This window comes from Marmota monax, unplaced genomic scaffold, assembly GCF_021218885.2.
Source record: "Marmota monax isolate L192 unplaced genomic scaffold, Marmota_monax_Labrador192_F-V1.1 WCK01_AAM20220418_F8-fsc00098, whole genome shotgun sequence".
NCBI classification, from domain to species: Eukaryota; Metazoa; Chordata; class Mammalia; order Rodentia; family Sciuridae; genus Marmota; species Marmota monax.
In genome coordinates, this window is record NW_026694639.1 from 1130650 (window position 1) to 1147010 (window position 16361).

The 16361-nt window shown below is 36.0% G+C and overlaps 1 protein-coding gene across 2 annotated transcripts in view; it reads right to left on the bottom strand.

Moving 5' to 3' along the window:
* Positions 1-12816: 12816 nt before the first annotated feature.
* The window catches only part of Spag6 (sperm associated antigen 6), a 65635-nt gene continuing 62090 nt past the window's right edge, over positions 12817-16361 (bottom strand). For both annotated transcript variants that reach the window (XM_046422990.2, XM_046422988.2), the window contains one exon: positions 12817-14582. In XM_046422990.2, the coding sequence (XP_046278946.1) occupies positions 14496-14582 (87 nt within the window). In that variant the 3' untranslated portion in view covers positions 12817-14495. The remainder of the gene's footprint in view (positions 14583-16361) is intronic.

Here is a 16361-nt window from a genome sequence, read left to right on the forward strand (position 1 = left end):
GACTAAAACAACTAAAAATTTTAACAAAATATTTAGTAAATATTAAACCCTTAATTACCACCATATCTTTTAATGTTTTATGAAAATAATAGTGATAAATCACCCAAAATATAAGGAAGTAGGGAAAGATGCAAAGCTTATTCCTCAACTTATCATGGCTTCCCAGTCTTCCTCCCCAGAAGTACTATTAGCAGTCTTTTACATATTCTTCCAGAAATTTTTCATGCACGTGAAAGTTTTTTCCCTTTGGGGAAAAAAATGGAATCATAATAAATATGTTGTCTTACACTTGCTTTTCTTTTTCATACAAAAAACCCCCCAAAAACAAAAAACTTGGAGATATTCCCACATCAACACATAAGTCTACCAAAATTTTTCACAGTAGTTGAATACAGTTATATGAATAAACCATAATTTTTCACTCTCCTATTCAGAACCAGTTAGACTGTGTTCTGTATTTGTATGCACTATTGCAATGAGCATCATTGAGTGTCTTTACCTATTAGAATTAATGTGTACTAATGGAATTACAGGTTTGATATTTGCATAGATACTTTCAAATTAATATCCGAAAGGGCTGGATTAATTGATTATCCCACTGAAAGTGTATACAAGAATGTTGGTAATTGTTGAACTTCAGTGATGGGTACATGAGTTCATTTTATTATTCAACCTACTTCTGAGAATGTTTTTAAATTTCTGTACTTAGTGATATATGACTGTAGAAACATTTTCATTAAACTAAGTATAAAGATATCTGTTATCACCACTATTATTTAAAATATGGTATGTTCCAAATAAAATTATCTATTCTTTTATTTGCAATTTTAACTAAAATTTCAGTGGAATGTTGTTGTTGTTGTTGTTTAATATTTATTTTATTTTTACCTAGTGCAGAGGATCGAACCCAGTGCTTTATACATGGTAGGTGAGCTCTCTACATAATGCAGAGGATTGAACCCAGTGCTTTATACATGGTAGGTGAGCTCTCTATCTCTGAGCCACATCCCTAGCCCTCATTGGAATGTTTTTGAAGTTGAAAAAATTCATGGGGATTGAAAAAGCAAGAGAGTAATCACTTTACTTTTGAAAAGGAAGAGTAGTAACAGATGATTAACTCTACCAGATGTTAATACATATTATAAAGCCATAATAATTACAATGATATTGAACTACTGAGAAAAGATGGAAACATAGATTAATATTTTAGGACAGATATCCCTGAAAGAAAATTCAATATACCAGTAAATGAAGCGTTACTAATGAGGAGGATATGGATTATCAATAGCCAGCACTAATAACACTGGCCAATCATTTGGGGAGAAAATATGGGGGAGATTAAATATTTAAAATTGCATGCTGAAATACATCCCAGGTGGAAAAGGTAAATGTGAAAATGAAACTGTAAAGGAAAATGTAATACTTAAATGATTTTTTTATGAGAAAGAGCCACAAAACACTGAAAGAAATCATATACATTTATGTATATTCATAATCATTCAGAACATCTGTGTGTCAAAATTATGAACAGTTATAAAGTAGAAATTTGTCATGGATACCATAAATCGGATAGATGGTATTTTACCTCAACAAAGGTTCTTAACAACCCTTTTGAAATAATAAATTGGAAAACTTTTTGGGCAACAACAGCATCATTGTATTATGGGTGTCAACTAGAAGGGAATCATTTTGAAGAAGATAATTCATTTGGAAGAATCACTTTATTACCCCATTCTTAGAATGCCAGGTTTTATTTGTGCATTTTGTTTTGCTTGTTTCCACTTCATTTTCTTTGTATGAGGTAACATTTAGATTGCAAATGTTTTTTTCTCCCAGTTTATTTTTCGAAAGTACCCCCAAAACTCTTGCTTCCTTGTATATTTGGAAGAGGTTCATTTGGTCTCATTATAACCCCAGGGGTATATACCCTTAACTGTCCTCATTTTTCAGACTAAAGAGGATATAATTTTTTGTGACAAATAGTTGACAAACTGGAAAATCAACACAAATCATTTAAAATAAAAGCATTAGAGAAGTCAAGCCAAGTGATCATCATATAGAGAAAGGCAAATCTTAGAAGTATCTGCTAATCCTCAAAAGAGATGTGCTGAACCAGGATCCTCACATCCTGTCCCTATTCTTAGCTGTCACAGATGACATTCAAGAGATATAGCTTAGCTTTCAGCAGGGCCCCAATAGGAATAGGCCCTAGGGGCCTCAGGCTGGGAGATGGAAGTCCCTAAGGAAGTACCCAGACCTCCAGGGGAAACACCATCTGGTGCCTGCCCTTATGTTAGCACTTAACAGGGGACTGGGACTGTTCTATGCATGTTCTGACCTCATAATCTGCATGAATTGTCTCATGTAAGCATCACCCAGGATTTGTGTATTCTTATATTTTTCGTTCTCCTGAAGGATAGAGGAGTTAAGTAGCTTGCTGAAGTTCACACAACTAGAAAATGGTAGAAGTTGTATTTGAGGCAGACAGGCAAGTCAGTTGGACCTGGGCTGGAGCTCCTTGCCCTCATGAGGCCAGTAATTATGTACAAAGTTCTTTCATGCACAGGAGTTCACATGACCCTCACAACTTTGTAAGGAGGTCAGAATATTTCCCCAGTTTATACTAAGGCAGTGAGAAGCCAGAGTGGGTTGTTGGAATTATAATCTTTTTTAAAAAAAAATGATCAGAAAGAAACTGACAGCAGAACATGGGTAGATATGCAATAAGATATGACTGGAGGGAAAATAAGGCTTGAAAAACTTGGATCAGAGAAAGAAAGCCCCTGAACATTAAATAAATTAAACACAAACCCCAACAGGAATAAGAGTGTTGGAGAACAGGCAAGAAGTGGGTATCTTGAACACAGCAAAGAATGGAAATCATACCAGTTCTTGAATCTTCAAAGTCCAGAATGATGTTAAATAATAAATAGTGAAAGAAATTGCATTCACAGTATTCCCATTATTTTGGAATCTCTCTTCCTTCCTGAAAAACTAGCTCCTATTTGATGTCAATGTTTTTCTAACAATCTTGTTAATTTATGTCTCTATTTGTTTACTTGGCCTAGTTAGTTTAGATAAGAAGACTAGAAGTTGTGCTTAAACCACCTAAATGAGGTTTCCATTGAGCAAAAGGATTTTCACCTGGTTTTTAAATACAATCATGGTAATAATTTTAGAATTTGCTTACCTAGTACTAAAACAGTACCACCAAACTCTGAACTTGTTCTTGATTTTTAAAAATCACATTTAAAAATTTTATTCCAAATACTACGAATATCAAAACATTTCAAGAATAATATGCAAATTGAGAAACTTACTTTTGTAAAATGATTCATATTAAATATATACTATATCCCTTTAAAAGTAGGAAAGTAATCATTTTGCTATAATATTGTCACCTACTCATTTTCTGATTTTGTTTGTCTAATTTGTTAAGTATCAGAACAGAGGTATACTATACGTATTTCAAAATGTTTTTTGAATTTAAAATGGATACACATAATCAGCTGCAAGGGAAATTCATTTATCTACTATAAATTATAACATTATTCTCAAGTTTCATGCAATGTTACATAGAGTATCATAAGATTTATCATAAAAAAAATTGTCTCTTTAGTGTAAGCACTTTCATAGATTTCCATCTAAATCCTCTCAAAGGTGACCAGATTCCATGTAATAAGTCCTTCCAAAATTCCCTGGCCTGTTCCAAACACACATTCTTTCCCTTTCTAATTCTTTGCCATAAAAATCCTTTGTTGACCTATAGCAACCAAACAGGTTTTTAGTATTCGATCTCAAAGAGTTAAAAAAAAAATGGAGGATTGTTCAGACGGAAATATTTTGGCTATGCCTCAGGGGGGAAAAATAAAAGGCACTCTTAATCCATGCTTATAACAACATTGTTCTGATTTTTTAAAATTTTTTATTGCTTGTGCTGGCATGAATGATATTTAGGATGATTCATCCAATGAGAATTTGAATGCTGGTAGAAAATCCAGGTGAGTTGAAGAAGAAAGAGATCAGGAACTTGTGACAAAAATCCTGTCCGAAAATGAGGAAAGGTTCAATGAATGCAGGAAAACAAACATAGCAGGTTTGAACTCTAATATTTAACGCCTGCTAAAGGCCAATGACATATGACACCAGGATGGGGAAGAAGCCAGGGTGAAAAGTTTCTAAGCTGACTATTAAATAGATGTAACTCACTGATGAGTGTACCCATGTGGGATTTTAATTACTCAGACATCTGTTTAGCGAAGTGTACTACTAAATAGGGATCAAATACAGAGATCAAATTACGTGGGGAGGGGAGTGGAGATGACATTCATGAGTCAGAAAGGAGAGCAATCGGCCAGGGGAAAATCAATCCTGGCTTTACATCTCACCAACAGAGAAGCAATTATTTTAGATGTGGGACTGGTTAGCATCCTAGGTCATGAATTTAATTAAATAACCCTCCTCGAGTGGCAGAAAACAGAACAAACCACTGTATTTAACTGTCGGTAAGACATGTCACAAATAAGGAATCCAAACTTCCCCCTTTTTTTTTCTCTCATAGATTTGCTGTAGTTTTTCTTAAATTCACAACTTTCTTCCTTTTCCTAATTTAGCCTTTCTTTTTCACTGGCATCGAGTAAACTTATTTAAATAGATGACTTGAACCTGTCAGGATTTATCTCTTATATTTTCACAATGGGATACTTGGCAAAATGGTGGAGGGGGGGAGAAGAGTTAAGGATCATGTCTCCATTTGAATCCCTTCCTAGGCTCAATGAAAAGGCTAAGAATACACAGAACTAGCTTGGAATCAGAGAAGACTCTGTGTCCCTCTCACTGGTCATTAGTTGGCACCTTGGATAGGTAAGGCAGGAAACAGAACACAAGAGTTCAGTTGGTTCGAATAAGAACTGCAGGAAACTTCCCTAAGCAAGGAGAGAAAGAGCATTTTTCTGTTGCTTTTGAAATGGATTTTTAAACTCAGCCTCACTCAGTATGGTCCTTTGCAGTCCTGGCTGAGCTCCAGTCAATTGTCTGCTTGGGCAGTTTCTTGCCCACAGTTGACAGGGCAGAAAGGCAAAATTTGTTTTTAGAGCTTTCACCCCAACTCAGTACTCAGCTTTCCTTCCCCTTCCCCACTACTTTGCTCAGCAACCCAGTTCTTCCAGAGCCCAACTCAGGTCTACCTGGTTTCCTCTAAAATGCCTTTCTTCTGTTTGCAAATAACAGAGACCAGCTGGGGAAAACCTAAGTAAAAGTATAAATTTACTGCAAGGATATTCTACTCTAGCATCTCGTGGAATTCAAGGGAAAGTTGAATAAACCAGTCTTCCCCAAGGTGGACAGGACAGGCAGTGGAAGTCCTCAGTATCTCAGAGGCTGAAATTCATTAATCCCTCCAAAGGGCTGCCATTTGTGACTCAGCTACCAATTCCAAAGACTCAGCCATTGCTTCCTAGCTGTGTAAATCTAAAATTCCCAGGAGAATCTGATTGGCAATTATGCACCAGAGTATGTATTCAAGCTCAAGCTTGGGTAAACTCTGAAAATCATCCTACAGTATAGGTTCATTCTTTCCAAACTGGTCCTTTTACTACCACTTTAAAGTTCCTAAGAAGAGTGGCTTCAGGCCCTGCTAACCTTAGCTGAGTAAATGTGGCCGACAGGACAACCAGATTCCAATGCCCAGTGTAAACAAAGTGGCAGCAGCCCTGACAGAGCAGAACTTAGAAAGAGCCCATTCTTTTTGGATAAGCTACACTTTAAAAGTGCCTTTGCCCAAGGTTGGAGTTGTGGCTCAACTCCCAGGGTGAAAAGTTTCTAAGCTGACTATTAAATAGATGTAACTCACTGATGAGTGTACCCAGAGTGCTTGCTTAGCAAGCACAAGACTCTGGGTTCCATCCCTAGCACCACAAATAAAATAAAAGTGTCTTGGCTAAAAGTTCCCTCAAGAGTTGCCAGCAACTGGGAAGGCTCATGGAACTCTGTAACCTCAAAAACCAATAATTAGTTCTTGATCACCTACCAAGCACCAGCCAAATATGCTAAGTGTTATGCTGAACAGAAAGATGAATCAATTGGTTGCATGTCCTAAATGTGCGTAAACCTAGACATGTATCTCTTGTACCAACAACAATCAAAGGGCTTCTGAAAATAACTTTTCATATGAATACTGGGTTTTTAAAACTCCCCACCCTTAGATGAGAAACCTAAAGATTCTGACTGAACTGTGAGGCAACACCACTGTTAAGGAGGTTAAGAATCCACTCTAAAGCCTTCATTAGATAGGCTATGTCAGATTAGAATTGAGAGAGCTTCTAGGTTAACCGAAGCCAGGTGACTTGGAGGGTGTGAAATTACTTTTTGAAAAATAACTAATGTTTTTCCGCCCTCTGAACCAATTTGATAACTGAATGTAAGTTCATTTTTTAAAATTCTAGCCATTTTCCTAACGTTAGGTAAAAGCATACTTTGAAAGATACTTATTAGCTAAACTCATGCAAGAAAGACAGGATCTTTTAATTGGCAAGGACTGCTAAGGCCATGGAGTCTACCCTAGGCCAGATGTGCAAAGTTTAGAACTTTGGTTTGGTCTTAGATCTGAGAATATTTAATGTTCTGGTTTGGTTGTATTCCAATTTGAACTAGTTGAACTAAGTGTGTTCTTGATTTTTTTTAATTCATATTTTTAAGATTTAGCAAATTATTAAGATTCCTTCTGATTGAGAGTTGAGGATTTAATTCAGTTCATATTTGTGATAAGGATATAAAAGTGTGACTCAAAAATTGCAACAGCTGGAGTCTGAGTTGCTCTTGGCCCTGAAGAGAGGATATGAGAGGAGCTCTAAAGTATTTATTTACTTGTGTGCGTGTAATACTGGGGATTGAACCCAGGAGTGTTCTACCACTGAGCCACATACGCAGTCCTTTTTTATTTTTTATTTTAAGACAGGGTCTCATTAAGTTGCTGATGCTGGCCTCGAACTTATAATCCTCCTGCCTTGGTCTTCCAAGCCACTGGAATTCCAGTCATGAGACAGTGCACTAGCTGGAGTATTTATTATAGCTCACCCCTTGCACTGCTTAGCTCTACTTGCTTCTTATATTAAGTTCACTCAGTGCCCAGCATATTCCAGGATTCTTGTTGGCCTTTATTACTAAGGACACTTAGAAGGTTAGTGGGAAAACTATAGTCACTGCAACTGTAACAGATCTCAAGCCAGAAGTAACTGATTCATCATCTCTCTTCTCCAGGCTCCCCCCCCCCCCACACACACACACACACATCCTTCAAGTGCTTCATCCTGAGCTAGCAGCCATGCTGGTCTAGCCAGATTTCCTGGTGAGGTGACCAGACTTTCATATACCCGGCTGCCATGCCTATCCCAGACATGGGCTTCTGTTCTTATATGTTTTTAGTTAAAACTAGGCATGGAACAGCAAGAGATAAAACAGCAGACCCTCCATGTACCTAACATTCTTCCCTTCCTACATTCTGTAATGGAGACCTCCCTCCTCCTACTGATCAATATCAATGATTTCTGTTAGTATAGCAACTCCTTTCTGGCTGGTCTCTTGGCATAAGGAGACAAAGTAACTGAGTGGCAACTGTACTGCACTGAAACTGTGTCCACTCATGAAGTATTACCCCTCTGGGAACCAACACCTTTTAACTCATAGACTCTAAAGTTTGAGGGATAAGAAGTACAAGTCCTCCATTGTACCACCAGGAATGATAGAAGAACCATGCCTATTCTCTAACCCCACTCCCAATGGTTCTAAGACTCGTGTATTCTGTCTAATGGGGACATTGCATCATATAACTAACTGGCACTGATTTAGGGTGGCATCTCAACCGGTGGGGTATTATTTCCAAACTGGAGTCTCAAAAGAATGGTACAGAATGGTCCAAGGCAGTGAATATGTGATCTTATGTCTAGTGGTGCTGGCTGAGATCCTTTGGATAGGAAAGGCAAAGAATATGTAACAATCCCAGTCAAGATGAATTCCTGCCTCTCCCAGGGTAGAAGTCCACTGAAGTTGACTCACCTCCAGATGGTTGGCTGGACAACTGGAGGGACAATGCTATACTGGGGAATCAGCATTAGTTTTTTGTTATGATGAGTCAGACATTTGGTAGCAGCAGTAGCTGGATCAGCCTCAGTGAATGGAAGTCTGTGTTCTTGGGCATATACATAGCCATCATCCCTGCCACTGTGGCTACTCCATTCATATTCCCATTGTGCCAGCACTACAGTGACCAATGATGGTTGATGACTGGTGTACATGGCTGAGTCATGAATGTTACTTTTCCCCTTTTTAGTAATGAGTGATTTGTGGGAGATTAATATGGGACAGAAAGTTCTTCACACTTATGTTTATATTAACATTTCTCCTTCTAAGCCCCTAACCAAACTTCTGCCCCATTTACTACTGTCCTTGAGCCTGAATATTTGAGCTGCTCTTCGTTCAATATGAAGTATATGACCAATGCATCACCAGGAACTTTGCCCAGTTGGAGGATATTTCCCCTCATCTCTCTTTTTCAAGGTCACCCTAAACAAGGTTGCTATGTAGCAGCATCCATTTTTGTATTACAGTCTTAGGAGTCTATGCTTACATTCATTCTTCTATTTGGATTCCCAATAACTCTCCCTGGCTTCCTTTCCCCCACCAAATCCCTCTAATACCAATACCACAGGGTCTGCTGTGGGATATGACAGGGATTATTGTGCTAGTATCAATATCTGCTGCAGAGCTCTGTTACCTAGTAACATAGTTGGAACAATATTCTTAAGTGCTAGTAAGTAACTACTGAATATATTTGTTGAGGTGTTTCAGCTCTGTTCTGCCATGCCAACCTCTTCTTCAGACAATGGCTTCCAAGCCTGAAAATGGACTTAGGTCTGGAAACTTGGCTATTGACTGTGACTTTTTAATACTACAGCTCTCCTGAAGACTCCAAACTATGCATTCTTGATTTATTTTTACTTCACAAATAGATAACCTTTGTTGATTACCCATTTATCTTGCTTCTAGAACATTGAGTTCTATTAACTGTCTTCAGAGATCCCTGTGGATTAGGTCACTGGCTGCAACACTAACCTTGCCCCTAATTTCAATAACTGCACAACTTCCTCCTGACAGTTAAATACTGCTACCAGCCTCTATTATTTCAGGACCCTACCATCCTTATTTCTGAGAAGGAACCCAGTCCTGTGACAATGTCTCCTCTAGTCAACCCCTGCACATAGGAGAAAGCCTCCACTGAGGTCCTCAGTGACTGTTGCCCTCTTTAACAAAGCATTCCTTATCACTTTGGTAAGCAGTGTGTGCCCTCTCGGGAGCTTCCTAAGATCACAGCCAGCTGGTGGGTTTTCCATCCCCACACAGGGACACTTCAGGTTGCCCCCTCCTCTCTGAGCCACTTGATACCTTTCCCCAGACTGCTGTGGCAGTTGTGCATTTCCACCTCATTTTACCATGGGCTGTTGATTCCTCCCAAATTCCAAGAGCCATCCTGGCACCTGCAGTCCTTGTCACTATAGTGTATTCTATACTCTGGGAGATTGCTCCCATTCTCAGTATACTGTCCTTTACCCACTATTAGTCTTCTCCATGATTGTACTGCTAGGTCTGAAAATGAGCCATTTTTTTTCTTTAGGACACAAAAGAGTGCACATGCCACACTACATCCCTTTAATAAGGACTAATATGGCTAGAAGATATACCCCAGCCCAGGTGTGTGGAGCCAGGCAGAAGTGCTTTCCAGAAATCTGCAGTCTTGCAATAATATATATATATATATATATTGCACACATATATATATTATATATATTTTTTCATCCAATTTTAAAATCAAAATGAAAAGGCTATATGGGTTTTCCAAAAATGTGCTTTGCTTTTGATGCATAAAATATGTCCCCTTATTTGTTTTATAAACACAAGAGTAATGGTTTAATTAGTATCTTTACTAACTTAAATCACAGGTTTTATCATAGAACATACTTTTCATTGGGGGAAATGGGAAGTGAAGGAAGCTGAGAGCACAAATATTTCCATGTTTTGTAGCAAAATGCTAATTTTAAAAATTGAGATTGACTTTGGCTTTTTAATTTTTCTAAATGAATCTTTATATAATAGCTATCTAGAATTCTGTCCAAATCCCATTTACAAAAATAAAAAGGAGAGTAGCAAATACAATTTATTGAGCACTTATGTGCACAGCTGTTCAGGTTGTGTACTATCCAAGGGCACCAGCACTTCTTGGGTGGCGTGGTTTACATATTAGACATCATGGATTTGTGTATTTATAAAGAGAATTTTCCAGCAGATGGCAGTAAAGTGTCTTACTTTAACAAAATAAGGCTATTACAATAATTTCTGCCAGATAGAAATAAAGTGTCCTGAGGACTGAACATCTTTTTCTATTTACACAAAGATATCATATAACCTAATACCAGCACTGCTTACTGCACACCAAGCCCTGTGCTCAGTCGCCCTCTAATTGCAGGATCCTATAAAGTGGGTGTTGTTACTAACTTGCCCATGGCTACTAACTCTGGGTATAGTCATTTTGAGATTCTAAAGCAGGTCTGGTCTCTTTTGAGTCTAGTCTGTTCTCTTCCACCCTACACTATGATATTTCAGAAAACTAATGCCTGGGAACATGAAGAGACTTGACCACAGACAGAGGGCTGCCTGGCCTAACACATGCAGGTACCCAGAAGCCTTACCTCTCAGTCCAACCTGCCACTACTTCATGCTTGCCACAGTGCTGGGTGACACTGGGGACTGACAAGAAAGGAGCAAATTCACTCATCTAAGAAAATGATAATGCTTGAGTTATCAAAGTTAAAAATGGGAAAATGATGATACTCTTTTTGGCCTTTTAATGACATTTGTATGATTTGAACACTGTACATGCCACAGAAATAAGGAAAACAGAAAACTCAATATAGCTTACAATAGTTCTCAAAGAGTTGGACTCTATATCCAAAAATACATTTTAGTATAAATTTGAGAGGGCATTATAAAAAATTCTATATTCCGGAAAAATTGAGGTTCTATTTACTGTATAAATATACCAACCACTTTGCAATAGATGCATTAATAATCTTAATTCAGCAGTTTTTTAAATCTACTGTAGATAACATATCAATCATGAACAAAAGAAATCCAGTTATAAATATTTTATATTGATTCCTAAATTAGTCACTGGGAAATACTTTTCCCTAAACCCACTGACATAAACAAAAGAAAAACTGAAAACTCCATCCTCTGCAAAACAAGCAAATGTTGTAACTCTTGTTTTTTATCTTAAACCTCATGTATACACTGAATACATTTTGCCAATTTTCTTTTTTAACCTTGAAAGGCTTAGAGAGCTATTTGAAATTGTGTTGATAATGACAATTCTTTTCCAGGTTATAAGATCTGGGGTGATATTTTTGCTTTTCTCTTCAATTATATTATCTAAACTTTTCAAAAGATTACTTATTGATATATACAAAAACAATAAAACCCACCATTGTTCTTTAAAGCAGGATCACTGAATATTGGTCTAATTTTTTGGCTTAGCCTATGAGGCATCTTCAAAACAAAATAATGTAAGTATTTTGATTTCCACAAAAGTAAGTGTATGGACAAATCTAATTTTAGAAGTCAAAAGTCTTTTAACCAACTGGTATATGCAACAGTTACAAAGACTGTCACTTGATCCTTTCAAACCAGTATTTCCTAAACAGTGGTTTTATGGCAAAATCAGTCCCAACATTTGCTAGCACCTATCTTAATCAAAGGGCTGGCTATTTGAAAACACATTAGAAAAATCTTGGAGATGGCCTCACCCAAGAATTTAAGGTCAGGATTTATGTTAAGCAGGACCTCAAATCAAGTTTAGAAATAGGCAAACCTTTCATTTTTTTCTTTAAGGGAAAGGGTTTTCTTTGAGAGGAAAGGGTTAGAAAAACAGGTCAATGTCCTGTAAATATGAGGTTGTCATTTGTTTTTATATGTAAATTAAATATGCCTGTTTTGTGTTCAGTGTCTTGTGGCTGTTCTACTTCCATGTCTGGGGAAATGTGTTTATATTAGAAAACTCCATGAGGGCAGGAAATGTAGTTTTTCTTTATCATAAATCATCTGGCTGAAACTCTACTTATCCAAGAGTATGGTGCATGAAGGGATAATGCACAATTGCCCATCAAAATGTGTAGACTGTCATTGACTATCAGATTTCCTATAAATCACACATCATGTTTATATAAATTGAACAGTTGCAAAATGGTTACATGAACCATTGCAAGTTATTTTCATAAGCATCCTTAAAGTAAACTGAACAAGTATTTATCAGGCTTACCACTTAACTAGTTTCTAGATTAGTTTCTTAAAGAGATGTTTCAACATCTCTTTCAGGTACCAACTCATTTAATCTATGCCCCCAAGAGGTAAATTGCTTGCATCTATAATAATAAGGTTCAACCAAGTCTATTCCTGAACTGAAGTCCTAAAAACAGTTTGTATCAGTGAAATAATTGAATTTTAAATAAACTACAAGGGGTTGAGAACAGTGGGACAGCAGTTAGTTTCCATAGAGAATTGGAATTGGTACAACTCAAACCAGGAACGAAAATATCAGAGGATATCATCAATGAGAGACACTATTTTTGCTCTAATACAAATGAAAAAGTTTTTTTTATTAAAAAACAAAGTAAAGAAAGCTTCATGTTGTTTAAAGTGTTTTATGTCAAGAAACACTTCAAAGCATAAAACTTCCAAATTGTGTATGATCAAATTACAAACACACCTGAATAGTATTAAATATTTATTACTTTCTAGTTTAGTTCTATATTTTATATGTATGAAATGATGCATAATGTTTTTTCATATCAAGTACAAAGCACAATTTCAAGAAAACATAGGACAGTCACCATTCCAATCATATCTGAGGATGTTTTAACCTATATGAACTAGTTTCCATCATTACCAACATAGTCATCATAAGAAAAACAGTCTTAAAGAAAAAAGATAAAAACTAATTTTACTTTCTCAAGTTATTAAAGGCTTATAAGACAAATGAGATGGGAGGAAAGAAAGTAAGTTATAAAATTGGTAATAAAAGTTACACTTTCTGACACAAGGAGTGAAAGATATTGCTACAAGAAAACAAAACAGGCCCCAGAAAGTATTTAACAATGAATCCAGGGACTGGAGGTGTAGCTTAATGGGAGAGCACCTATTTAACATGTGCAAGGCCATGGGTTCAACCCCTAGACTAAAACAAAAAAATGAAATCACTTAGCAATCCTAGCCTGTCATAAGGGGGGAAAATGGTACAATCCTTGTGTTTGATGAATTTTAAAAGACACAACAAACTATGCACTATTTGGAAATAATGATGACAAAGATGAGTCCAGAAAAATGCCAAAATTAAATGATTAGGTTCCTTTTGTGGGAGGTGGGGGGTGAAGAATCCAAAAAGAAAACCTGAAAAGAAAACCAGATTGGACCCATGGTGTCCTGGGGGCTCTCCAGGTTGTCACTTTCTCTGAAAGTCTCCCAGAAAGATCACCATAAACAACATTCCTTTTAGATTTAAAGGCACATACAAAACAAGACTCCCAAATCCAAAGATTCCCCAAAGTCAGAAAAATACTAGATAAGGAAAAAAAAACCAATTCTAATATTCTTTTATTTAAAATTTTATTAAAATACTCTTTAATCCCTTTACAGCTTCCTAAGTGAAAATGTATATAAATTTGAGCCTATAGGTATTCTTTACAAATTATTCCCTTAAATCCCTAAAAAATCATGTAGCTTTGAAATTTGGGAAAGTGAACAACCTAGAACAAGGGAATACTGACAGCCCATTTTTTATGCCTGCTTCCTTGTTTATTCATGAACAAAGCCAGCCCTGTGTAGGATAAGGAACACTTTAGGTAAAAAGAACTTCCAAATGTTGTGATAAAGAGAAGGGCCTTCTTAAATTCTTAACCTGACAAGTTATCCCTAGATTCTGTGAGTTTAATGCATTTATGCAACCAGCATTGGAGTCCTGTATTCCCGTCATCAGTTTCTCTTTTAACTATTTTTCTTCTAGATCCTAATGTGTAATCTGCAAGATCAGTTTTTCCTTGCCAAAGGAAGTTGGCCAAAAAAACATTGAATGTTATCTCTTACCTCTGTGTAGTTGGAGGGGGTATGTATGTATGAGTGCTGTTTAGCAGAAAAATAACAGATACCTTAAAAACCCTTTTATGTCTTTTTAAATCTACCTTTAGAGCAAATACAAATCCTATGCATGCAAATGAATATGAATATTTCCTCATGTATTCAAGCTACTAATTTTTAAAGTATTGCATAAATTTAGAAAATATTATCTAAAGGTATGTCACATTGAATAAATCTAGAATGTATTTAAGTTTGAATATTTATAAAGAACTTTAACAATTATAACAGTAATCACAAATTCTCTGCTGTGAATTTGAGTATTAATATATAACTTTGTTTAGTTGATAAGTGGTTGATAGCTGTCCACTCTCTGCAGAAGTGTCTCTGAATATCCAGGGGAATAGTACCTGGAAAAGAAAATTTGCTATTAGATATTTATTAAAGTCAGCACAGTGGACATAAAAAATTTATTTAAGGAGTTTATCTGAAATAATTCTGTGAATAAAGCCTCACATAAACCCTGAATAATTGTGTTTTAGTAATGCTTTATGAATAAGTTTAGAGAGATTCAAAGAAGAGAGTATCAGTTCACAAATAGCAAAACACTTAGGGAATATAAATATAATGGCAAAAGGGATGTCTTCCAAGTATGAACCTTTGATCCAGTGACAGTATCTTATTACAGAGACTTTATTATACCAAGTGAGTAATGTTGCTTTAAGGGTCATAGCTGATAGATTTTTTCATAAATTAGACTATATAACTTATTATCAATAATCAAATTCCACATTGCCTTAGAATTCATTTCTGTGTGTGTGTGTGTGTGTGTGTGTTACTGGAGACTGAACCCAGGGCCTTGCACGTCTGAAGCAAAGTGTTCTGCCTCTGAGCCACCTCCCTAACGCTGCCAGCCCTCTTAGTGAATGCCCATAAAAACAAAAATTGGGGGGAGTAGAATTCATATTGAAGAAGTATTTAATAAATGGTTTACAAATATTTATATCATATATATTTAGAATTAACCATTTTCATTAGTTCTTGGGCATATTTAGTACTATGAATTTATATCTATACACTGAACATTTTATAAAAATTTTAATGTAAAAGTATTAAATATATCGATTAATGCATTGTTGGATGTTTGATATGCCTGGAAAAAATTTGCATGTATGTAAAAACATGTCAAATAAAATTTGTCAGGCATTCTGGAATATGATAGATTTAAAAATCTAAAGTATAATTTAAAAATTTCCAATTCACTCAAAATAATTAAGCTTCTGAAGTATTTTCTCTAGATAAAACCTATTGTTAGGGATTTGCTTTGCCCTTTGTTACTTATCTTTATGCCTAGATGCTTGACTTAAAAACTCATAATTTGTATACACTTATTTGTTCCATGATTTGTCAAGTTAAGCTGAACAAAACAGGGATGTGTTTTCTCAGTAGTATGCTTACACACAGTCATAATTAAACAGAACATACATGTATACATACATACATAAAAAGCTACCTTAAAAATGTTTCTCCTCAAAAGGCCTGCTAAGCTTGAAAAAAATATTTCACCATTGGATTTCTTTGAAGTGTTCTTGTGCTGAGGAATTCACAAATATTTCTCTCCTGGTCTGAGTTAGTCACAAATTTTAAAGCAGGCCTCACTTTCCTAAGCCTTATAAATGTGTCAGACACAAGAAAAGTACATTCTGTATAAATGCAAGAAGTTTGCTGGGCGTGGAGGCATATATTAATAATCCCAGCTTTTTGGGAGTGGATGAAGGAGGATTACCAAGGTTGAGGCCAGCTGGACAACTTAGGCAGACCTTGTATCAAAATAAAATAAAAAGAGCTGGGGATGTAGCTCAATAGCAGAGCATTTGCCTAGCATGTGTGACCCTGGGTTCAATCATCAGTACTGCAAAAAAATGAAGGCTAGAAACAAAACTTTTTTTTTAATCTTTAAAATTGTACTGTTTAATATGATAGCAACCACCCACATGCGGCTGTTGAGTACTAGAAATATGGCTACTGTGTTTGAGGAACTGAATTTTTAAATTTAATCTCAAATTCAAAATTGGCAATTAAATTATTGAAAAACAATTAGGTATATTTAGAATATCTGTGAGTCTACTTTTTTAAGTGCAAATTTTACATAATCTAAATATAGGTCAAGTATTTCCAGTGAAATTTAG